Here is a 21,903-nt window from a genome sequence, read left to right as displayed (position 1 = left end):
TGCCCCAGCCCCTCGGTGTGATCTTCAGAAACCATGCGCAGTAGAGTATCTCTCCTGCTCATGCTGATGCAGTAGAGTTATGGGTAGGAAAAGGGGGTCCCCAGGGACTTTGCTTCTGGCAAAGTACATCTTGTTGAAGATTTTGGTTCAGTTATAGCAATAGGATTTGAACATAGGGATGGTTTTTCCATGCATTGTAATTTGAGAGCTCTAGCACCCGGGGAACCATGGCTAATACCCTTATTCTGCTCCCTTCATTCTCAGATTAGCAAGCTGTGTGTTAGCCTCTGTAGTAAAAGTTCGGCATAAGTTCTGTTGTTCTCGCTTTAGGAGCCAGTGGCATTTCGTGTGACTTAAAGTGGTCTCCTTCCTTGCAGAGTTCTGACTGTCCTCTTGTGCAGTGCTGGCTTCTGTTTTCTAATACTTTACTTTTATGCTCTGGTTTATGTGTCTTGGCTAATTTCCCAGCTGTGCTGGGCTTTACAGGAAGGGGCAGAGTGTTTCTTCCTGGCCGCATACTTTTCTAAGATGCTTGCCAAGTGTAGCCCTCTGGGGTTGAAGGAATTAGGCCATCCTTGCATCCTCAGGTCCATGGGAGTTGATTTGTTCTTCAGATTATGAAGAAAATTTAGTTTAAAAATGTCTTGTATTCAGAGAGTATGTGTGCACATGCACGCATATGTGTGTATGTGTGTCTGTCTGTCTATCTGTGCACATGCACAGCTGCTTCCCAGCACAGGTGTAGAGCTTAGAGAACACTTGTAGAACTTGGTTCTCTTCCCATCCTGGGTGTTCAGTGCCTTTACCCGCTGAACTATCCAAGTGGCTGAAGATGATGCTTTTAGTTAAAAGTGGAGTTTAGGTCTCTCCATATAGCAGGTAGCCCAGGCTAGCCTCAACCTCGTTGTTTATTTTGAAGATAGGGACTCAGTGGGTATGGTGGCACATTCCAGCACTCAGATGGCAGAGGGAGGAGGATCTTTCTGATTTGAGACCAGACTGGTCCAGACTCCTATACAGTAAGATGGTGTCTTTGTTTTCTCTCTCCCCCTTTGGGAGGGCATCGGACCCCTGGGAACTCGAGTTACGGAAGGTTGTGAGCTGCCGTGTAGGGGCTGGGGCCTGAACCTGAGGTCTCTGCAGGATCAGCCAGCGTTCTTAGCCACTGAGCCATCTCTCCAGCCTTCAACTTAATTTCTTTTTTAATGTGTACTTTTCAGGGCTGAGAATGGCAGTGTACTGTTCTAAACCCATAATGATCCTCTGTCTCCGCACTTCTTTAATTTCAGTATTGTACATGCAGAGGCAGGATCTCTACAGGTTTGAGGTCAGCCTGGTCTATATAACAGAGCAACTATGTTGGGAGAAAATAAATAGATAAGAATAATAGTTGGTAGAGAGAGAAGTAAAAAATATCCAAAAGCCATTAAAAAAGAGTATAAAAATTCCTTCTTGGTCATTTTAATGTAATATATAAAGGGCCTGCTCCTAGGTAATGGGTTGCCTAAAAGTATTTAGCTAAGGTTTGAGAGGGAACAGAACACTTGGTGTTCTGTTAGTAGCTTTGCTGCTGATATTCTTAGATTTCTCAAGGGTAGAGTGGCCAGTGTGGTTCTGGATTGGATAGCCCTTTTGGGAACAACAGGGTTCTGCAGACTTCTGTACTTAGGAATCAAGGCTTCTGTGAAGTAAGAAGGGAGGCATTTGATAATCTCGACTCATTTGTATCCAAGAAATCAGCTTTCTGAAGTAGAGAGAGAGATAGCTCAGCAGTTAAGAGTACTGCCAGCTCTTCCATGGAACCCAGGTTCAGTTCCCAGCACTCACGCCATGGCTTATGATGGCCCGTCACTCGCAGCAGAGGCAGTGCTCTGTACATGCAGGCCCCACACCCATGTGTGTACCGTAGACCACCGACCTCAACATCAGCACTGCTACCCGCACCCTGCTGGGCCCCGTTGAGGAGACTGGCTTAAGATCTTTGCACTGTTGGAGCCAGTCATTCTGTTTTGAGTCTAACTTGAGATTGTATGTGACAAGGCGGCCGGGCTGGGCCTGATGTCCTGATTTCTCAGGGTCTCTTCTCAGGTGCCCTTAAGTGCAGATTCTGGAGATGGTATTCTGCCTCTTGGGGCTGGAGCATAGGATGGGCATTGACTCACATGGACTCCTCAGTGTCCAGCTGGAGTTCCCAGAGGAGGTAGCTGTGTCTCTGTACTGTCTCCCTGTCTTTCCGTATTTTCCACACACCCGCCCTTCAGTTCCGCCACTGTCCTGTGGGCGCCTCTCCATCTGGATGAAGCCGTCACTCCTTGCACTTGTAGCACTGACATTGCTTGTGAGCTCTGACCATCCTTGGTGCTGGCTTTGTTTGCCTCCCTATGGGACAGGAGAACTCTGTTCTTGCTCTTTTGTTTTCAGCATCTGTCCCTCGCAGTTTCTCTGAAGCACCTCTCTCTTTTTCACTTCTGGTGTGGGTCCTAGTGACTTGATATTCCTGCTCTTATTTGACTCACATGGGGTTTTCTAGATGCAGCCATGAACAGCAGTGGTGTGGCGGGGGGGGGGTAAAGGTAGGGGACAGGCAGAGATGAAGTTGGTGTCATAAGTACCCTGTCCTCCCAGGCCTGCTCCCATTGCCCCAGCAGCCTGTGCAGTGTCCTTTCCTTGCCCTGGTTGGCACGAGAATCTAGTTTGCCTGCTGCTTTCCTGGGTGGGGCTTCTGTGAGATGTTCTGGTGGCTCCCTGCCGTGGCTGTGCGTGCCAGCCGCCTAGCAAAGGAGGCTCTGGCACTATGTAGGCTTTGTGGATTGACGGGTATGGCCTCAGCCAGAAGCGGTGCAGCTGCAGGGTTGAAACACACTTATCCATCCCTAACTCACACACTATTATTAGACACTGTTCCATTGCTGTAGGGAGACACCATAGCCAAGGCAACTCTTATAAAAGAAAGCACTTAATTGGGGGCTTGCTCACAGTTTCAGAGGTAAGTCCATTATCATCATGGTAGGGAGTGTGGCAGTGTGCAGGCAGGCATGGTGCTGGAGAGGTGGCTGAGAGTTCTACATCCTGATCCTCAGGCAGCGGAAAGAGAGACAGTGACTGGCCCTGCATGGACTTCTGAAACCTCAAAGCCCACCCCCAGCGGCCCACTTCCTTCACCAAGGCCACACCTATATCCTGGAGCAGGTGGTGGGTGGGAGTGGAGTCTTCCTGCCTAAACCATCATAACTACACATCATGCTGAGGGTTTCCCCGTAGTCAGCACTGCATGCTCAGCCTAAGTCTCTCTAGCCAATGTTCACCCTCCATCTTGTTCTCTTCCCTCATTTTGAATTTTTATTTATAGAGAACATATCCATATAAAGTGGGGAGTAGTGGACCCTCCCCAGCCTTGCAAGTCTGTCATGCAAACTCAGTTGTGTCTGTACTTACCCCCCATATATATATATGTATTACCTATTTAATATACATATCTAATCTGTTCTAAGTATTCAGTTACTACTTAATATTAGATAAATAATACTAATGTGTTAAATAAATATAGGTATTAAATAGAAAACACATTTATAACTATAAGTATTAAATAATATATATGTATCAGATGTTGAGATACAGTGTCTCATATCTCAGACTGGCCCCCACTCACTATGTAGCTCTGGCTGACCTTGAATTCCTCCTGATCTTCCTGACTCCACCTCCCAAGTGCTGCCATTAAAGAAGTGTAGCACCACTCCTGGCTGGGCACAAAACCTCGGACTTCCTAAATGCCAGCCAAGCACTCCCATGGATGAAGGCCTAACCCCTGCACTTTGAAATAACTCCACATACGTCTGTAAGTATATCTGGACACCAGTGCTCTAAGATACTGTAACAATTAACAGCAGCTCATGCCATCCACCTTCAACGAATGCTCATTTCTAGCTACCTTTAGGTGCATGTTTGAGCACAGATCCCTGGTAACATGGGCTGTAGGTGTATGTTTGCAGGCCCCAGGTAACATGGGCTGTCTTTCTCAATTACACTCCACCTTTCTCTCTCAGACAGTCTCTCTGAACCTAGAGCTTGCTGATTCAGCCAGGCTGGCTGGCCAGCAATCCCCAGGGTTCCTCTCGCCTCTGATCCTTGCCCTGGAATTATAGGTGCATGCTCTTGGGCTCTGCAGTTTTGTAAAATGTGGGTTCCCATGCTTCTGTGGCCAGCCCTCTGTCCTCTCCCTGCTAAGCCAGTGCCCCAGGTCTTGTAGTTTTGAACTGTGCTTGTTGGTCCATGTCCACTAAAAACACTTGTGTCTCTGAGAGTCCTGGTTGTCTTCATGAGATCAGCAGTTCATTTTCTGACTCTGTCAAACTTCTCAAGGCCTGAATCTGCGTCCCTTGGATGGGGACAGGCGCTCTTTTGCCCTCTTTGTTTCCTCTTGCTTGGCTACAATGCCTGGCTCTGGGTCTCAGCTCTGGACTATTTGTTTAGAGGTGGTGTCATTAGGGTCAGGAGAGCGCCACCTGCTGACTGGTGGTGCTGTGCTGTGTGCTCAGGACGGGCAGGCTGCTGGATCCTGTTGTTTAACTGGCTTTCGCACGGTGAATTGGCTGGCTCATCTCTCCTAATTATGCCCAAGCATATCTGATGTGTTTGTTGTTGCGATTGTCACTCTTGTCTGAACTCTTGTTCTGAAAGGTTCTGTCAGGAAGCCTCTCCACATTAACTACTGAGTGCTGTGGATGTGCCACAGCGGTTCTGGGTAGCTGCTCTGTTCTCAGATGCATCGCTGCGGTCCACACTCAGCTGCCATATTTCCAGGATCACACCGTAGATCCTGCTTCTCTCAGAAACTCCTCAGCTGGGGAACTTTCCTCCCGGACTCCCAATGCTTTGTAGTCAGTTGTTCTCACCATGCTCTTGAAGGAACTCCAAACCATGACTGCAGCTACAAAACTTAGCCATAGTTCTTCCCCTCCCCTCCCTTCTCTTCCCCTCCCCTCCCTTCTCTCCCTTCTCCTCCCCTCTCCTCCTTTCCATCCCTCCCCTCCCCTCTCCTCCTTTCCACCCCTTCCCTCCCCTCCCTTCCCCTCCCCTCCCCTCCCCTCCCCTCCTCTCCCCTCCTCTCCTCTCTCCTTTCCATTTCCCTTCTTTCTGAAACAGTCACATAACCCAGATTGACTTACTCTGCAGCAGAGGATAACTTTGAACTCCTGGTCCTCCGAGTGTTGGGATTTCAGGCATTCTCTTTCCACCTCCACAATTGGTTGTTCTACTTTTGATTTTACTTTTACTTTTTTTCTTTTGTTTGTTTGTTTCATTAACTCTGTTTTGTTCTGTTTTTCTAAAGCTGGTGATTGAACTCAGGACCTTGAGCATGCTCGGCAGATACTCTGTCACTGGGCCACACTCCCAGGCTATTTTTAAAATTAAATCTATTTAGTGTATGTCCCCCAAGTATGCATTCGTGTGTGAATGTGTGCATTCTCAAATATCCATGTGTCATGGTGTGTGTGTGGTGGTTACAGGGCAACACTTGGAAGTTGACTGCGTCTGCCACCTTGCTCTAAGGGTCAAACTCCTATTGTCAGACCTTTGTGGGAGAGCCTTCATCTCCAAGCTGTTTCACTAGCACATCTTCCTGTTTCTACACAGGGCCTTAGTGGTAAGTGCTCAGGCTGGCCTTGAACTGACTGTCATCCAGTCTGGCCTTAATGTGTGGTCTTCTGGCCCTTGGCTCTGCTATAGTTGTGCTTACAGGCCTAAGCCCAGCTTTTAAAAAAAAATTCTGAATTCATACTTTCACTACAAATTCAAATTCAGGATTGTGCCCTCCATGGTGCTGAGGTAGACATAGCCCTTGTGGAAGGTCGCTGAGTTGTCCCTCTACTCTGGCCTATGGAGAGGATAGCTGTCACCAGACATTTGATGCTGGCACTGCCATCTCGGGGCTCCCATCTAGAGTCTGAGAGATAGGCATCTGTTCCTGTAGATTACCCAGTCCGTGGTACATGGTGATTTTAATCATCTTCTGATTCTTTCTTTGTCCTTTTTCCCCCAAGTCTTGACTTTTATTAATTAAAAAAGTTGCACATTTATTTTGCTCTCTGACTCTGTGCTTGTGCCTTCAACACTTTGACAACGATTTTCTGCTCCTCAGTAAGGAAAGCCCACTTGATCTGTCATGGACACATGGTACACATGGGACCACCATAGGCCCTGACGTGCTTCTTTGCCTTAGACAATCTCATAAGGACTTTGGATCTCACAGCATGACTTCACAGTGTGCCTGGGCATCCGCCACACACGGATTTAGGTGCTTTCCCACCCTTCTTGGTGTAAAGGTGAACAATCCTGTTGCCAGGATTCGAGACAGCCTAGTTTTGTTAGAGGCTGTATTGGAGGAAAGCCTACGACGGTATGTCAAACGCTGGACCGTCCTCAGTGCCTCTCAGCACCGTCCCTGGAAGAGGAAAAGGAAAGGGTGGGCGAGTTCAAAGGTCGGATGTGACTGCCTTCTTTGTCCTTTTTAAGTAAGACAGGGTTTCGGACTGGAGAGATGGCTCAGCGGTTAAGAGCCCTGACTGCTCTTCCAGAGGTCCTGAGTTCAATTCCCAGCAACCACATGGTGGCTCACAACCATTTGTAAAGAGATCTGATGCCTCTTCTGGTGTATCTGAAGACAGCTACAGTGTACTTATATATAATAAATAAATAAATCTTAAAAAAAAAAAAAAAAAAAAAAAAAAGACAGGGTTTCTCTGTGTAATAGTCTGACTGGCCTGGAATTGGCTCAGTACCAGGCTGGCCTCATACTCACAGAAGTTCACCTGGCTTTGCCTCCTGGCTGTCCTGGAACTCACTGTGTAGACTAGGCTGGCCTCAAACTTGGAGATCCCCGCGTGCCTCTACCTGGGATTAAAGGTATGCACCGCCACTGCCTGGTTTTTAATCCCTTTGCAAAGGATTATAGTTTTTAGCAGCACTTGGAATGGTGGCTTAGAGTGCCTGTCATTGGTGTTGCTCTCAAAAGCGTAGGTAGCCTACCTTTCTCTCATGGAGTCACTTGATTTCTTTGTAGCTGTTCAAATGAGTTTTTCTCCCTTTGAAGTTCAAAACCTTCACAGATTAAAGGTTTGGAGTGGGTCTTTGATGTATTTAGGTACTTAATGTACTTTCAATGCATAAATTTCAAAAATGATTTCACTTTTAAGATTACGTATTTGTGTGTGTGTGTGTGTGTGTGTGTGTGTGTGTGTGTGCGCGCGTGCGCACACGCCACGCGCATACATTTTCACTGTCTTGTCTAGCCTGATTGAAAACTGGGCTCACTGGGCCTTGGTGGCACATGTCTTTAATCCTAGCACTTTGGAGGCAGAGGCAGGCAGAGCTGTGTGATAGGTGTTCCTTAGAGGACAGAAAATGGCATCAGATCCCCTGGGACTGAGTTAGAAGTGATCGTGATCTACCTGATGTGGGTGCTGGGAACCGAGTCTGGGTCTTCTACCAGAGCAGTATGCTGACCATCTCTCTTTTTTTTTTTTTTTTAAATTAAGATTTTTTTTTTTTTTTTTTTTTTTAAAAGATTTATTTTATGTATGTGAGTACACTGTAGCTGTTCTCAGACACACCAGAAGAGGGCATCAGATCTCATTCCAGATGGTTGTGAGCCACCATGTGGTTGCTGGGATTTAAACTCAGGACCTCTGGAAGAGCAGTCAGCGCTCTTAACCTCTGAGCCATCTCTCCAGCCCGCTGACCATCTCTTTAGCCCTAATTGTCTCTTGTTTGGTTTTTGAGACAGGGTCTCTCTGTGTAGCCCTGCTGTCCTGGAACTCACTCTGTAGACCAGGCTGGCCTGGAACTCTCAGGGATCCACCTGTCTCTGTCTCATGAGTGCTGGTCTTTTTTTAATCGTAGGGAGTTTTTCTTGAGTTTTATTGTCAGTATTTGTTCTGTGTCTTTGCTTTAACTTTCCTCTCTGGGGCTTCTGTTGGATCTTGTTTGCTTCACTTCAAGATTTATCTTAAAGTTTAAAAAATTGTTATATATTGTGTCTGTGCATGAGTTTACGTGTGTGTATGTAGGCCCATGTGTGCGCAGGCAGGCGTGTGCCACAACACGTGTGGCAGTGAAAACAGCCTGAGGGGTTGGTTCTGTCTGTCTGTGGAGATCGAACTCAGGCCGTCACGTTGGGTGACAAGCGTTTTTATACATCTTGCTGGTGTGTTTGCCTTTTTCTCCTGATTCTTTTTTAGCTCTTTGTTCTTTTTCAGAGCATTGGAATGTTATTAGTATACTAGGGAGTTACCTCTGTCACATGTGCTGTTGAAGTTTCCAGGAGGTTTGTAGGACTTGTGCAGCCGTCGCTGTGGTGTAGTTTTTATACTTCCACGTTCCTGAAAATGCCTCTGTCATTCTGTTCTGAAAATGTTCTGTCAGATCTCAGCGCTCTGCATTTCTTCAGGTGCAGTCATTTCTGAGGGCACCATCTTGCATTTTTTGATTGCATCACTCATGGAACTGTAAGAATAAGAACACAGGATCTTTTATGTGCTTGTCAGGCTTATACACACAGAGGCACAGGTGTGCCTTCTTTGTTCCTTTCTTTCCTCCTCCTCCTCCTTCTTTTTCTTTCTTAGAGACATGGTTTCTGTATAGCTCTGGGTCTCCTGAAACTCAATCTGTAGCCCAGACTGGCCTAGGACTCAGAGTTCTGCTTACCTCTGCCTTCCAAGGGCCGGGATTCTTGTGCCACCATGGCCCATCTGTGTGTGTGTGTGTGTGTGTGTGTGTGTGTGTGTGTGTGTCACATGTGTATGTGCATGTGTGCATTTTCACTGTCTTGTCTAGCCTGATTGAGAACTGGGCTCACTGGGTGGAGGCAGAGGCAGGCAGAACTGTAAGTTGGAGGCCAACTACAGCGTGAGTCCAGCACAGCCAGGGTCACATAGAGAAACCCTATCTTGAAAAATAACAAAAAAAAAAAACAAAAAACAAAAAACAAAACAACAACAAAAAAAACCAAAAAACAACTCCTGGGCTCAAGCAGTTTTCCCACCTCAACTTGCCAATAGCTGAGACTATAGGTGTGCATTATTAGTACACCTAAAATTTATTTGTGCACACGTATATAGAGGCCAGAGGTCAATCACTCTCTTCCTCACTCCTCCCTCCCCTCTCTGATATGTATGTATGCCTGTGTGTGTGCTGTTGTGTACATACATGCACATGGAGGCCAGGGGAGAGCTTCAGGTGTCCGGTGTCCTGCTCCATTACTCTTCATCTTACTCCCTTGAGACGGAGTCTCTCCCTGAAGCTGGAGTTAGGCTGGCAGCCAGTGGTCTGTGTCTGCTCGTCCACAGTGCTGGGGTGATGGGTGTGTGCTGTCATCTCCAGCTGTTTACACAGACACTAGGGATTTAAAGTCAGGTCCCCATGCTGGCACAGCCACCAGTTGCCTGGGGAGCCATTCCATGGCCCCACCACTGCTGCCTGGGACAGGGTCTTACTGAACCTGGAGCCCATCAATTTGGCTCGACTGACCAGCCAGTGAGCCCCAGGGGTCCTGGTCCTGCTTTCCCAGTACTGGGATTGCAGGTGCGCACTGCTGTGCCCTGCTTTGTGTCCAGGTGCTGGGAGCTAGGGGTGCAGCTCAGGTCCTCATGCTTGTCTGGCAAGCACATTAACAACGAAGTCATCTTTCTACCTCTTTGTAGTCAAGATCTCACTATTTGTGCGTTTTGCTTTTTCTGTATTTTTGACTCATTCATACATGATTGGCAAATACGTTCATCTATCCTTTGCCGTGTCTTTTGATTTTATTAATGTTGTCTTTTGAAGCAAGTACTTTTTGGTTTTGGCCCTCCCCTGCCTTTGAGTTGGGTCTTTTTGTAGTCTAGGCTGGCCTTAAACTCATTGTGTAGCCCAGGCCGGCCTTGGCTTTAGGTAGTCTTTTTACAGTAGCCTCTGGAGTGCTATCATCAACACATCTGGCTTGACAAAGTTTTACATTTTGATGAGATTTAACTTACCCTTGACAGTGTAATTTTGTTGCTTTCTAAAAAGCTGTGTCCATTGTAGCATACGTGTGTGTGTGTGTTACCTTTCTGCCTTTTAAGAGAGTGATAGCAAGGGTCCTCTGCCTCAGTTATTTTCCACCGAGGCACTGCCCTCGCTTAGAAAGCTCATTTCAGTAGAACATGCTAGAACTGTCCCGAAAACTTCCAACTCCCGATTTTCCCACCAGGGCAGCTCAGCTGTCATCTTAGAACCAGGCTGTTCGTTCTGAGGTTAAGAACACTCAGTGGTTCTGGCAGATGCCTCCAGGGTGCCTGTGCTTCCTTGGTCAGAGGTATCAGTGGCTTTTAGCTCTGTGCTCACTGTGTGAGCAAGCTGCTGCCTTGTAGATGGTAACAGGGTCAGTGCCCAGTGTGCCCCTGCCAGCCATGAAGGCTGTGGTAACACATTTTCCTTTGGCCTTTGCAGGTGAAGGACTTAACTCAATACCTGGACCCCAGTGGGCTTGGCGTGATCAGCTTTGAAGACTTCCACCAAGGGATCATGGCCATCAGAAATGGAGGTAGGTCAGTGGGCTCCTCCCTGAGCCCTACCACCTCTCCTTTCTCCTCAGTGTTCTGTAACTAACATTCTTCCCCAGCCACTATATAGCCCTGGGTGGTTCGAACTCACAGAGATCCTCCTGCCTCTGCTTCTCAAGCGCTGGGAGTAAATCCATGCACCATAATACCCAGCTCAGCCCATTATATCTTGGATTCCCAAAGCATCTGGTGTTCACTGTTCTCCCCTTCCCTGTTCTAGAAACCCCAGCTCCATGATTGAAAGCCTCTCAACTGCTTGTTTGCAATGTGGAAGCTACTTCCCTTCCCCAGCCTTTCAGAGGACAAACTAAGACAGGAAAAAAGCATACGGTTATTCTATATTCCCCACCCATTCTGTGTGAGAACAGCTTGCTGTGTGTGCTCCATCCACTGCCTACAGTCCATTTTCTGTGGAATGCAGTCACCTCACTACACTCAGGCACTAAGACTCTGGTGTGCAGCCTGAAGAGTTCAACATTTGTTCAGAGGCTTTTCTTTTTTAAAGCAAAATGTAGCTATTGTGAAATGTGCAAATCTTATGTGTGGCATTTTGAGATGTGACAGATTTCTGAGCTTGATTCTTAAATCTCCAATGAGACTGTCATGTCAAGTCCCTCCTACCTCTTTTTTTTTTTTTTTATCAACCCTGGGCTTCACTGTAAATTAATTCCTCAGTTTTCATGTGAATGTGTCTTGTGTGTGTGTGTGTGTGTGTGTGTGTGTGTGTGTGTATCTGACTTCTTTCCTTTAGCATGCCTCTTGGATCCACCATGTGGTTTGCATGTGGCTGTGACTGTTTTCAGACTGTGGAATGGTGACCTATTGTGATGTTCATCTCACTTTGGGGATGTCTGAGTAGAGTTTTGAAGAAGGTCTGTGTACAAGCTTGTGTGGTTGCACGTGTGCCTAAGCTCTGGTGGTTGGCCGTATGCTAAGTGTAAATTTAGCGTCTTCACAGTGGATATGCCAGTGGACAGTCACCAGTTAGCCTGTGTACTGTCCTTTTTTATCAGATCTGATACCATGGAGCTGGGGTTGGCGGTGATGGAGTATTAGCTGCAGGCTTTCGCCTTCTCACACACATCAAGTCTTGCCAGGTGAGATGGGCTTTGAGGATGCCCATGGACTTCAGCTCTCAGCATGGCTTACCTGTCACACCACAGATTACTACTGACAATGCCACTCAGGACTGAGTTTCTAGAATCTGGAGTTCTCTCATAGTTCTAGAGAAGTTGCTGTGTCTTGTCACGTGTGTTACTGTTTGGCGGTTTCTTACCTTATAAGTCTGTTGTGGCCACCAGCCTCTGGGGCTAATATTGTGAGCCAGCGTCAAAGTGAGACCAGTGCATGGTGACAAGAAGACAGATGGATGACGCACCTCTGTTGTGTAGGCAGAAGACAGGAGCTGAGACTACCGTGCAGGCCAACCTTGCCTAGGGAGGAGCAGGAGAGAGAAGGGAAACATGGTAGATTGGGGAGCAGAGAGCCCATGTGAGGGGGGGAGAGGGAACTGGACTGAGAGGAAGGGCCACAGTGATGGCCAGTGACTTTCCCAGTGCGGACAGGTGGACAAGTGAGTGGGCAGAGCTGAGCAAGGGCTTCAGTAGGGAATGGGACAAGTTTCCTGAGGGATGAGGTAGAGAACGGCCAGGAGAACTGCACAGTCCCCAGACTCATTGTTGGCAGGCTGAGCCCTGTGGCCGACTGTTAGCCTGACTTGGAGTTGATAGGTTGCAAGTAGTTAGATTTTTTTTTTTTTTAACCTATGCAAGTACACTGTAGCTATCCTCAGACACACCAGAAGAGGGCATCAGATCCCATTACAGATGGTTGTGAGCCACCATGTGGTTGCTGGGATTTGAACTCAGGACCTCTGGAAGAGCAGTCAGTGCTCTTAACCACTGAGCCATCTCTCCAGCCCCTAGACTTTTTTTAAGTTTTTTCCGGTTGTATATATTATGTCTATATGAGTACGTGCCTGTGGTTTCAGGTACCCATGGACGCTAGAAGAGGACCTTAGACCCCTGGAGTCCATTTGCTATTCTCTACCCATCAGTGATTTAAAAGATATCTTGATGGTTAAGTATATTTTAAAATCTTGGCATTAAACCTAGAATGGTAGCAACTGTGTGTATCTGAGTATTTGGGAGGCTGAGGCAGAAGGATTGCCAAGAGCTTGAGGTTACCCTGATTTGTATAGTGAGTTCTTCATAATGGGTTACAGTGTGTGACTCTGCTTCAAAGATCTACTCGACCTCCATCCTTGGAAACTCGCGGGAGATATGCTTGGAGATGTGGTGGGACACGAGATAGCAGGCTTACAGGCCAGCGTGGCTAGACTCTCCGTCACCAGCAGCCTTTCACATAAAACATAAAACAGCTGTCATTCTGAATGCTTTGTTCAAAATGGGTACCTCGTCGTCGTCATGACCTCTGTCTTGTTATAGATGGCATAGATGACATCCACAGAACGCTGGGCTGATTACCTGCTCTGTGTATGACAGGCAGTGAAGTTGGCTTTGCACCATCTAAGCAGTGTTCCTGGGTCCTGTCCACAGGTAGGAGGGAGGTTTGTTTCTACTCTCTAGCCCCAGGGTACTCTTAGTACCCTTGGAGTGAACCAGGGAGAGTTCGTTGGCATACTCAGACTTGAGTAGTTGATGGCACAGACCTAGTCAGGCGGGGAGGAATGGCAGCAGGAGCTGGGGTAGGTAGGAAGAATCTATAGAGATTCTGTGTGAGGTGATGTCTCCATGGCTGCTAGTTGTGTATTCTGCTGGGCCCCAGCTAATGTGAAACGGTGAACTCTCTGCTCCGGGCTGTCCTTGCATCTTGCCTTGGAAGGTCCCTGCCCCCATATTCTGGACTTCTGAGCTCCTCAGGGTCAGAGTCTACCTGTGTGTAGGAGAGCTTGCTAGCTGGTGACCATGGCTGTCTTCTGAGTGGCCTGGGTCTTGGTTTAATGACTGAAGGAGCAGGTAGATGTTTTTCATCTCTGGTGACAGCAAGCAGTTGTCTGAGATGTCTTGTCACCCAAGTTCTACTTCAGTGTGCCAGGTGGTACTCAGTCATGAATTTAGTGTCCCCTTGCCTTCGTGGGCTGATCCTATAGCCTCTCTAGTGCCCTTTGTCCTTTCCACAGGGGAGGGGCTGCTTGGCCTCTGCCTGAGAAGGGGACGTACTGGTCTCAGTGAATCTGCCAACTTCTGCCTCTTCACAGCCACTCTCTTCTCCTGCCTTCCTCTGTGAGGAGCCATCCTGGCCGCTTACACCAAGCCCTGTCCACCCTGCTGCTGCTGTTCGTGTCTGTTTTCCTGGGGTTCTATTTTATTATTGGCTTTCTTTTCTTTTCATTTGTTTGGCTCTTGTTGTGGTTTTTGCAGATGTTGAATTCACGGAGATCCGCCCGCCTCTGCTTCCTGAGTGCCAGAATTAAATGTGGGCAGCACCAGGCCCCACCCCAGGTTGGCTGGGTTTTGAGACCAATCCAGGCAGCCCAGATTGACTGTTTAGCTGAGCATGGCCCTGCACTTTCAATCTTTCTGTCTCTCTCTGCCAAGGGCTAGAGCTAGGTGAACATTACTACTCACAGCTAGGCTGCTTTGTTTGAAACAGGGACTTCCTGTGCAGCCTTGGCTAGCTAGCATGGTTATCCACTGTGTAGCCCATGGGGGCTATGAACTCAAAGCGGTTTACTTCAGCCTCCAAGAGGTGGGTCCACACCTGTCTTTGTAGAGTGGCCGATAGAGCTAGTACAGTTGTAGAGAGTAATAAAGCCTCTGAAGTAGCGAATAGATGTGAGTGTCAGCATGCAGAACTGGTTTATTTTATTTTGAGGTAGTGTTTCTCTGTTTAGCCCTGGCTGCCCTGGAACTTGCTCTGTAGACTAGGCTGGCCTTGAACTCTGAGATCTCCTTGTCTCTGTGTCCCACACCCACAAGCTGGGATTAAAGGCATACACCACCACGCCTGACCCAGGGTTCGTTTTTAATTTCATCATTTTTGAATTCTTTTTCATTAATATTTTCACAATGATTTAATTAGGAATATTATTCTCCTAGCTGGTTGTTAGAAGTACTTCAGATGATGCAAGGTCTCAGCCTGATACCACCTCAGGGAGACGTTGCTTTGAGTTCAGCTCGTACAGAGCAGACCCTGGAGCTGGGGTCTGGGCCTTCTTAGTGGGTCCTTACGGAGCTGCGCTGTGGGGAGCGGCAGAGATGAGGTTAAATGAGGTCAACCTATGAGAAGTATTTGGAGACTACAACAGATTCCTTTGCCTTTGGTGCTGGCTTTCTAGTGGGAAACAGACAGATGATAAGGTGGGAGATGGGAGCTATGGGGCGACACCAGGCAGGGGGTGTCTTGTGGAGGGCTGTGCGTGGTATGTTTGGGGCTGTAGAGAAGCTGGAGTCAGAGGTGGAGGGATGAGCAATGGAGATATCATCTGTCCAGGGTACAGTGGGAGGACTTGGCCTTTTCTGTGACAGAACAAGCTTTATAATTCTGCCCCAGCCTAGGCCATGAAGAATGCTCAGTGGAACAGCCCCCTGCCTCAGCCATTCTGCCAGGACACTGGGGGAACTGATTAGGGCTGTGGATTTCTTTTCTGTTTCTGTACTTTTGGGGTTTCATTTACATGCGATTAGGGAGGCACAGTGAGAGACTAGAATGAGAGGTGAAGTCAGAGATGATTTCGAATCATTTTATAGCAGGTAGAAGAGGGGAGTCATGCATTTCCAGTGAAGCTCTCCTTAGGACTTAGTGTGATGTTCTGGTGCAGCTGTGTCAGCCTTGTTCTACACGGGGAGCAGCATAGTAAACCACACAGTATATTGACCCAGTTTGCAGGGAGCGCAAGACGCCTGCTGTCACAGCCACAGGCACTGTTCCAGGAATAGAATGAGACAGGGAACTGTTACAAATAGGCCATGGCTCTGGTTCTTGTGCCCCCACCTCTGGAAGGATAAAATAAACGCACATTAAGTTTCCACTTAACAGCTAGCTGTGATGGTGCGCACACCTTCAATCCCAACACTTGGAGGCACAGACAGGTGGATCTCTGTGAGTTCAAGGCCAGCCTGGTCTATATAACAAGTTCTAGGGCAGTCAGGGCTACATAGTGATAACCTGTCTCAAAGCAAAACAAAAAAATTCCACATAAAGAGACTTAGGCAGGAAGATCTCAAGTCTAAGGCCTGCCTGGGCAACTTAGTGAGACCCTGTCTCAAGGTAAAAAGAGGGACAGAGAGATGTCAGCAGTCAGGAGCACTGCCTACTCTTCTAGCAGAGCTGTAGTTCCCAGCAACCACCTGTCAGCTCATGAGCATCTGTAACTCCAGACCCCGAGGCTCTAACATCCTTTCCTGGCCTCTGTGGGCTCTGGGCACGCAAGTGATGCATGCGGACATACATGCAGGCACACATTCATACACAAAAAATAAAAATAAGTAATTTTAAAATATATAAAGAAGGGGCTGGAGAGATGGCTCAAGTTTGGATCTCTGCATCCATGCCAGGCAGTTTATGGCTCTAACTGTAGCCCAGGGGCTCCAGTGCCTCTTCCAGACCCCACAGTGAAATTATAATTATGTGGATAAATGCACCTATATTCCCCTTTCTCTTTACATAAATATAGATGTATATTTATATTTTATCTCATTAAGGACATATTATTTATTACTAAGCAAAAATAGTACTTTTAAGCAAAAAAAAAAAAAGTCATCTTGGGTGTTTACAAGTGACTTTATCTCATAGGCAGGTGTCCCGTCCCTGACTTCACAGTGTAGACCACACTGGTCTAGAATACAGAGATCTGCCTGTCTCTGCCTCCACTGCTCCGCTCAAACATTTCACCACAATTCCAAATCATCGTTAACTCTTTAATTTAGAAAACAACACATTTGAACTGGAGAGACGTTCTGAATTTACTTAATATTTTTAAAAATCTCTTATTTTTTTAGTAATGACAAACAATAATAAAAAAAAAAACTTTGTATTTTCTGCTATTGGGTAAAAACAAAGCACTCAAACAAAAATCAAGCAAAGGAACAAGGGGCCAGCGCGTTATCGCATGCTGTAGCAGTGAGCCCTGTCTGTTAGTTCTTGGAATGCGGGTGTCACTGCACTGCACTGGCCGGCCCTTAGCAGAAAGAGCTGACGGAAGCCAGAGCTCCAATTGCTATCAGCTTCCCTTTTTCTATCAGGAAGAGCCTTTTTCCTTCCTCTATTTTTATTGCTTGTAATTTAACATTCCATCACTCGGCTCCCCCCTTACCTAGGTCTGCTTTATTCTAAACTTCCTTAGAGAGGACACAGAAAACAGTGATCATTAGTGAACATGTTATAACTAGTTCTGTGATGACAACAGTTAAAGCAAAACTGTTCAAGACCCAAGCGACTTCTGCGTACTGTTCCATGTTCTTTTAACGTGGAAAATATTTTCCCCTTTAACTTCTGAATCTCTCCTTAAGGACTTCAGTTTACCAGTTGTAAACTTACTGCCTTACCAGTTCAGAAGCCTGGATCCTTTTAGGTCTGTTGTTGTTCCTTTTGAACTTCTGTGTTTGCAGGCGCCTCAAGTCAGCCCTTGTCTATGATGGTGAGCTTTGCCCCCTAGCGCAGTCCCAAAGGTTTTCCCAGTGGCTCAGCCTTCTGCAGGACCTGGCCAGGCCTTTCCAATCCACCATGTTTCTGCTTCTGTGCTGCTTCAGGCTGTGACTTCAGGCCTAGGTCTCTCTGGTGTGCTTTTGACCATGTTGTGCTTGCTATTTTCCCCTAGACTTTGGTCTGCTTTCGTTTGCCTCTTGTCTGGCTGCCCTGGCCCCCCCCCCCCTCGTCCCCTGGGCTTTTTCTGGCTGTAAGCATTGGTTCCAGTTGCCCCACGTTGGGTGCCAGGATTATTATGTTCTGTATATATTAATTAATGCTGGTAATTAATACAGCAGCAATTATTCCTTAACCAACTTTTCCCCAAATAACTGCACAGACCTTTTAATATTTCAAAACCTTAGGTATTAGCCAGCGAGCTTTCAACTAGCTCATCTAAGGTATTCCAAACACCGAGCCCCATCCAGCCATGTGGCTAGCTATAGACCTGTGATCAAGTCTGTCTCGCCTCATGTCTCCTGGAGAAAGGCTTTCTCCTTCTTCCCAGAGTTGTTTTCTGCCTCCTAAGAAGTCCCATCTTCCACTTCCTGCCCAACTAATTGGCCATCAAATTTTTTTTTTTAATTAAAGCCAATCAAAGAATGTCTTAGGTAGGTGAGGAAGGACATCAACATAATTTCACACAGCGGGGCCCTAACACCACAGGCACCTGTGTGTCTCTGCACATCCCTACCCACAGACACATTTTTTAATAAAAAAAAATTTTAAAAGAAGAGGCAAAACCATTTTTAAATTTTTTCTTTTATTTTCAAGATGGTTTCTCTGTGTAGCCCTGGCTGTCTTGGAACTCATTCTATAGACCAGGCTGACCTCAAACCAGAGATCATCCTGCTTCTGCCTCCCAAGTGCTGGGATTAAAGGGATGTGCCACCCTAATTTTTTTTAAAGATTTATTTATTTATTTCATGTATATGACTACACTGTCAGTGTCTTTAGACACAGCAGAAGAGGACATCAGATCCCATCACAGATGGTTGTGAGCCACCATGTGGTTGCTGGGAATTGAACTCAGGACTGGAAGAGCAGTCAGTGCTCTTAACCACTGAGCCATCTCTCCAGCCCCAGACACTAATATTTTTAAAAAGACTATAAAAGTTCCAGCCACATTCACATTTTCCTCTGTGGATGCCATATGGGTTGGTGCTCTTAGATGAATTGCACACCCTCGGCTGCAGACACATTCACGGATCTACCACCATGCTTGCTGGGGTTTTTTTTGTTTTTTTTTTTTTTTTTGGTTTCTTTTTTTTTTTTTTTTTTTTTTTTTGGAGCTGGGGACCGAACCCAGGGCCTTGTGCTTCCTAGGCAAGCGCTGGGTTTTTAAATTTTAGGTTCCTAATTTCAGCTTTAGAGGCTAAAGCAAACTTGTTAACATGGCAGTGGGAAAACCTGCTTGAAATGTCCCAGCCTTTCAGCCTGACTGTCTGGGATAATGGGTCCTTTCCTCCTGATTGGAAAGGTTCTGTCTGTGGCATCAGCCACCTGTGTTAGAAACAGTGGCTTTGTTGGCACTCTCCTGGACCAGATAACGCAGGGACCACAATTTGAGGTGGCAGAGACCAGATGTGCCTGATAACCTGCATGCATGAAGCTGGAGGCTTCTTCGCTTTTCCACGGTCCTGCCGTCCACATGCTCAGCCATGACGAAGACTCACGGTTCTTATAAAGTGTGTGTGTGTGTGTGTGTGTGTGTGTGTGTGTGTGTGTGTGTGTGTGTGTGTGTGTGTGTGTGTCTGTGTCTGTGTGTCTGTGTCTGTGTCTGTGTCTATTTGTCTGTCTGTGCCACATATAAACCTGATGTCTATGAAGGCCAGAAGAGCGCATCAGATCCCCTGGGACAAGAGTTGCAGATGATTGTGAAATACAGTATGGATGCTGGGAGTTGAACACAGTTCCTCTGGAAGTACAGCTAATGGCTCTTAACTGCTGAGCCATCTCCCTAGAACCCAAACCCACAATTTTTTTTTGAGGCAGTCTTTTTATGTGCCCCCAAATGCACAATTTTTATTACTTTTTTAAAGGCAGGGAGGGTCTTTTTATGTCTCCCTGGCTGACCTGGAACTGACTACAGAGTAGGATCACAGAAATCCACCTACATCTGACTCCTGAGTCCTAGGACTATAGATGTGTACTACCATGCCCAGCCCTAACAGTTCTTTTTTTTTTTTTAAGATAATTTTGTAATTATATTTATGTACAGAAAACTTAAGTGTACATTTAACCCAGTTTGGTGGCGAGTTTTAGCCTTTGCCTTTTCCAACTTGGCAATGCGAGCCACAGACTTAGGACCCAGGACGTTGCCTCCCCAGCAGCGGCGGATCTCGTCACATCTGTCATTATAATTGGTCCTAATAGCTTCCACCAGCCTAGCCAGAGCACCCTTGTCTTCCGAGTTAACCTGTGTGAAGGCAACAGTGGTGCACGTCTTCCTGTGGACCAGGCGCCCCAGCCTGGCCTTTCCCTTGATGATGCAGTAGGGCACCCCCATCCTTCCACACAGGGCAGGCAGGAAAACCACCAGCTCAATGGGGTCTACATCACCGGCAATCACCACCAGCTGAGCCTTCTGGTTCTCCACCGAGGTGGTGACTGGATTGACCCCTGCTCGGAGGGCAGGTAGTCTCTTAGTTGGGACTTTGCCAGCAGCTTTTTTCTCAGCTCAGGCCAGCAGCCTTTGCTTCTTCTCCTGCTTTGTCTCTGGCCTGTACCTGTGGGTGAGCTTAAGCAGCTGAGTTGCTGTTTGTCTGTCCAGGGCCTGGGTGAACTGGTTAATGGCCGGAGGTACTTTGAGCCCTTTATAGAGGATGGCTCTTTGCCACTGCAGCCTGATGTATGGGGCCATTTGACGAAGTGTGTGAGGTCTCTTTTGGGCAGGATGTTGAAGTTCTTGGGCTTTTTTTCAAACAAAGGATTGACCACCTTTTTGGCTTCTGTTTCTTGATGATGGTCAGGGCTGGGGCCACCTTCTTCCCCTTGGCCTTCTTTCCTTTGGGCATCTTGCTCAGCTGGAGGAGAGTGGGAAGAAGAGGGAATTGTGTGTGATCATCCCTAACAATTCTTAAAAGCCATAGAAGAGAACAATGTGTAGTCACTGTATGCACTGATGTGGCTAGAATCTCAGGTGAGGACAAAGGACCTTCCCATCTCCTATGAGGGGTGGGCAGCAGGCCCAATCTTAGGGTCTTGTGAGAGTAACCATAGCTGTTGTGATTAAGATTAGGACTATTATGCTTGGAGGGCAGTGTTTGACAGCATGAGCATCCTTGGGTACTGCTCTCACATCTGCACTGTGTCTGCACTTTGTAATGCGGGTCCATGGGCACTCACTGCTGCTTCTCCAGTGTGTCCTGCCCTCAGTTACCCAGGTCTGTTAGTGGCCAACTTGAGAGCTTATTGGGGTTTATGATTGTATTTTTCTTCCTTGGTGTAGGTGAAAGCTCAAAGCTTCTCTGGTCTTTTGTGTCTCATGAGAGGAAGCCAGTGGTGACCTTTCCTAAGCAGTTCTTCCAGGAGACTCTAGGGAAGGTTGCTGTGTCACTTGGCCCTTGGTAGATGGCTGTATAAACTAGGTATGGTTCATGCCTGTAATTTAAGTTCTTGAGGATGGACATAGGAGGTTGCATGGCTGATTTAAGCCAGCCTTGTTTTCAGGAGACTTTGCTTCAAAAAGAAAAGGGGGAAAAAGGGACTATGATTTTTTTTAGTTACTATCTTTAAAACTTTATGTGTGAGTGTTTATGTATGTGTGGGTGGGTGTCTGAAAGCCAGAGGACAACCTCAGGGGCCAGTTCTTACTTTCTACCTTGTCTGAGACAGGGTTCTGTTTTGTTCTGCTGCTGTGTGCACCAGGTGAGTTGGCCTACAAACCTTGTAGGGTTCTCCTTCTCCATCCTGTATCCTATCATTAGAGAGCTAGGATTGCAGATAAAACCATGCCTGGTTTTATGTAGGGTCTGGAAATCAGCTCCCCGTGCTGCACAGCAAACACCTGTATCCCCCGTGCTGTCTGGGCTTTCTGAACAATTGCTGATGTAAGAGTGATTGTGTGACAGGCATCGACTCAGTAACCAAGCTGTAGTCAGTGCGATCCATGTAAGACATTACGTAGTAGCGGGACATTGGCATCCGTGTCCTTCTGTCCCCCTTGCCCTGCACAGTGCCTCTGAGCGTCTTGGAGACCATGAGTGTTGCCACCTCTTCCCACAGAGGGAGATGCAGGCATTCTGGAGTTGAAGCAGTTAGAAAATGTCTCTAACGTTGAGTGAGGAAGTTGGTGCTTCTTTAAAATTTAATTTCTTAGGTGCTGGAGAGATGTCTTAACAACTAAGAGACTAGCTGCTCTGGCAGAGGGTCAGGATTCGATTCCCGGTACCTACGTGGAAGCTCACAGCTAGCTGTCTGTAACTCCAGTTCCAGGGGATCTGATGCTGTCCTGGCTTCAGAAAGCACTAAGGATACATACGATGTTTGCATACACTCATGTAGGCAAACACCCATACAATTAAAATCATAAAAAGGAATAAATCTTTTAAAATTTACCTTATTAAAAAATTAAAATAAAAAAGCTTTCTGGAGCACACCCTTCATCAAAGTACTCTGGAGGCTGAGGCAAGCAGATCTCTGTAAGTTCAAAGCCAGCCTGGTCTATATAGCA

General features: G+C 47.0%; 1 protein-coding gene and 1 pseudogene across 3 annotated transcripts in view; one reads left to right on the top strand and one right to left on the bottom strand.

The window, feature by feature from the left end:
* Positions 1 to 21,903, top strand: part of Rab11fip3 (RAB11 family interacting protein 3) — an 81,435-nt gene that overhangs the window by 24,169 nt on the left and 35,363 nt on the right. For all 3 annotated transcript variants that reach the window (XM_032914409.1, XM_032914408.1, XM_032914407.1), the window contains exon 2: positions 10,468 to 10,561. In XM_032914409.1, the coding sequence (XP_032770300.1) occupies positions 10,468 to 10,561 (94 nt within the window). The remainder of the gene's footprint in view (positions 1 to 10,467; positions 10,562 to 21,903) is intronic.
* On the bottom strand, positions 19,467 to 20,251 carry LOC116910510 (annotated as a pseudogene).

Source organism: Rattus rattus, chromosome 9 (genome assembly GCF_011064425.1).
Source record: "Rattus rattus isolate New Zealand chromosome 9, Rrattus_CSIRO_v1, whole genome shotgun sequence".
In the NCBI taxonomy this organism is placed as follows: domain Eukaryota; kingdom Metazoa; phylum Chordata; class Mammalia; order Rodentia; family Muridae; genus Rattus; species Rattus rattus.
This window is presented reverse-complemented; position numbering and strand designations above follow the sequence as displayed.